General features: G+C 46.7%; 1 protein-coding gene across 1 annotated transcript in view; it reads left to right on the top strand.

The window, feature by feature from the left end:
• The window catches only part of MDH2 (malate dehydrogenase 2), a 7,325-nt gene that overhangs the window by 4,506 nt on the left and 347 nt on the right, over positions 1-2,472 (top strand). The window contains exons 7-8 of the mRNA XM_035900536.1: positions 814-913; positions 1,352-1,524. Of these exons, the coding sequence (XP_035756429.1) occupies positions 814-913; positions 1,352-1,524 (273 nt within the window). The remainder of the gene's footprint in view (positions 1-813; positions 914-1,351; positions 1,525-2,472) is intronic.

The following is a 2,472-nucleotide window of genomic DNA, read 5'->3' as shown; positions in this document are numbered from 1 at the left end:
AGGAATGCCTCGTAGTCAGGGAGAGGCTCCCTTCGTGCATCTAAGTCAGAATGAAATGCAATTCTCAAGCAGGCTGCAGCTTCATGAGGGGATGGCTAGGATATGGCCAAGGAGCAATCTGCAAGAAAGGGGAAACAGCTTTGTTCTGAGTGGGGAATAAAGTATCCTTCAGAGAAGGGCATTCTTAGGGAATAAGAGCAAGAGCTTTGGAGCAGCTGAACTCTGAGAGGGTGCTTTTGTTAGACAGTCAATCAGGACAGCAGCAGCTGTGTACTCGCGTAGCTGTATCTGAGGGTTCAGTAACTGTTAGACAGTCAATCAGGACAGCAGCAGCTGTGCTTAATGTACTCGCATAGCTGTATCTGAGGGTTCAGTAAGTTCCTGAATACTGCTGGCAGAGTGGATCCTCCATAAGGCTCTTGACTTCCATAATGCCACAGCGACCCAAATCTTTACAAGGTGGCTTTTTGAAGTTCCTAAGGCCTGTTACATGCTTGGAGGGCATCTGTCTAGTGCAAAGGACTGCACAGTAGCGAGTAACTATGGCAAGCCCTGTTTTTGCTGTCAAGCTGTGGTTTGTCCTTGAGCAAGCTAGGCGTGGCTGGGTTCCTGTTGCAGTCCACGCAATAACCACTGGCTTTGGTGAACGCTTGCAGCCAGTCACACGAGCTGTGAGCTGGGGTAACTGATTTTCCCAGTTGACAACTGTTGGTAACAACCGTAACGGTACAGAAAGCATCGTGGAGATGGCCTTTTATGCTGAATCTGGAGGGGGTCCTGCTATTTGATAGTGACTTCTTTTTTCCTATCTAGTGCACACCAAAAGTGGACTTCCCCCAGGATCAACTGGAAAAGCTTACAGGGAGAATTCAAGAAGCTGGCACCGAAGTTGTCAAAGCTAAAGCAGGAGCAGGTTGGTTCTTGACTACAGCTTCCAAGTAATTCTTGTTGGCCAGCTGAATGGACACAGTCTTCTTCAGTTTAATCTTATTTAAAAATACAATGCAGAATTATGAACTGCTGATTACAAATCTAGATGCTCTGCCATGTCAGTGACTGCTTGAACTGTGGTATTAGAAGCAGCTCAGTATGTAGGCAAGGCTAAACATTAACTGATCCCATGCCATGTATGGCTTTAAGAAGAATCTTCTCTGTCAAATCAAGGTGTTCCTATAAATCTGGTCAACTAAATAGCACTTAGCTGGCCAAAAGCTGCTCCTTTATCCAGCTGGTGGTGCGCTTGAAGTCAATGACACTGCAGCTCTGTAAACATCAGTACGGGAGCCTTTGAGGCTAAAGAAAGTATCAAATTTCAGTGTGATCTGTTCTAAAAGTTATTTAACTTTTGCAGGATCTGCCACCTTGTCAATGGCTTATGCTGGTGCTCGATTTGTGTTCTCTCTGGTGGATGCAATGAATGGAAAGGAAGGGGTTATTGAATGTGCCTTTGTTCGATCAGAAGAGACGGAGAGCCCGTACTTCTCTACCCCTCTGCTCCTGGGAGTATGTACTTTAAATGATGAGGCTTGTAAACAGCAGCTACCGATTTCTGTGGTTTTCACTCAGTGATTTCAATTTAGTCTAATGCTGGGTATTGCTGAAGTTTAACAGCGGAGTGTAGCTTTAAGAGTGCTTGAATATTTGGGTATTCTACTTAGGCATTATACCTCATGCTTGACAGGGATGCTGTTGCTTTTATCTGCTCTTAGACTGCGGGTCGTGAGTAACCAGAGGTTCAGACTCGTCTTAAAAGGTCATGCTTGCCTCAAGTCAGTGCCTGTTTGCGAAGGGCTTTCATGTGATTAACTGGAGTCAGCAATCCTGTCTCCTCAGCTTGATCTGCTACAAGCAAATCCCTCAGAAATTGAGGCACATGGGAACGACGGCATGGATTAGGATGAATAGATTGCTTTCGGGACCTCTACTGAACTCTGAAAGAAGTGTTCCTTTTGTCACCATTAGCCTGTGGGTGGGGTGAAAAGCAAGGGTACTGCGGCCCTGTCGTGGCTGCTGGGATGCAGAGGATGGTGTGTGCTGTCTTGGGTGCTAGCTGGTGAGGGGCTGGAAGTAGACGGAGATTAAGGGGGAAGGGTTTGGATAGGCATGAGATCTCAAAAACCTAGGAGTGCGACTGCAGCAGTTTCAGATTGCAAGCCAGTGGCAAGCGAAGGGCATACACCAGAGGAGAGAAATTCTCTTGCCAAACGGTGGGTTTGAAGATAGGAAGAGACATGAAAGAGCAGTTGGTATTGGTCTCCTCTGGAAGGAGCTGATGGGCTGCCTTCAAGTTTCACACTTGTGAACAGTGAATGAGAAGTTTGTGAAGGCTGTAGAAGTCGCTACAGATGATAAGAGGCTCCTGAGCCTTGCCAGGAAGCACAGGGTTGGCAGACGAGAGATGACAGAGGTCCCTGGCTGGGTCTCCATCTCAGCTGGATAATACTTAATCAGAGCTGTTAAGTTACTCTCTAG

Source organism: Egretta garzetta, unplaced genomic scaffold (genome assembly GCF_000687185.1).
Source record: "Egretta garzetta isolate BGI_Z169 unplaced genomic scaffold, ASM68718v1 scaffold108, whole genome shotgun sequence".
Taxonomy (NCBI): Eukaryota; Metazoa; Chordata; class Aves; order Pelecaniformes; family Ardeidae; genus Egretta; species Egretta garzetta.
Note: the sequence above shows the minus strand (reverse complement) of the source record. Positions and strands in the feature narration are given on the sequence as shown.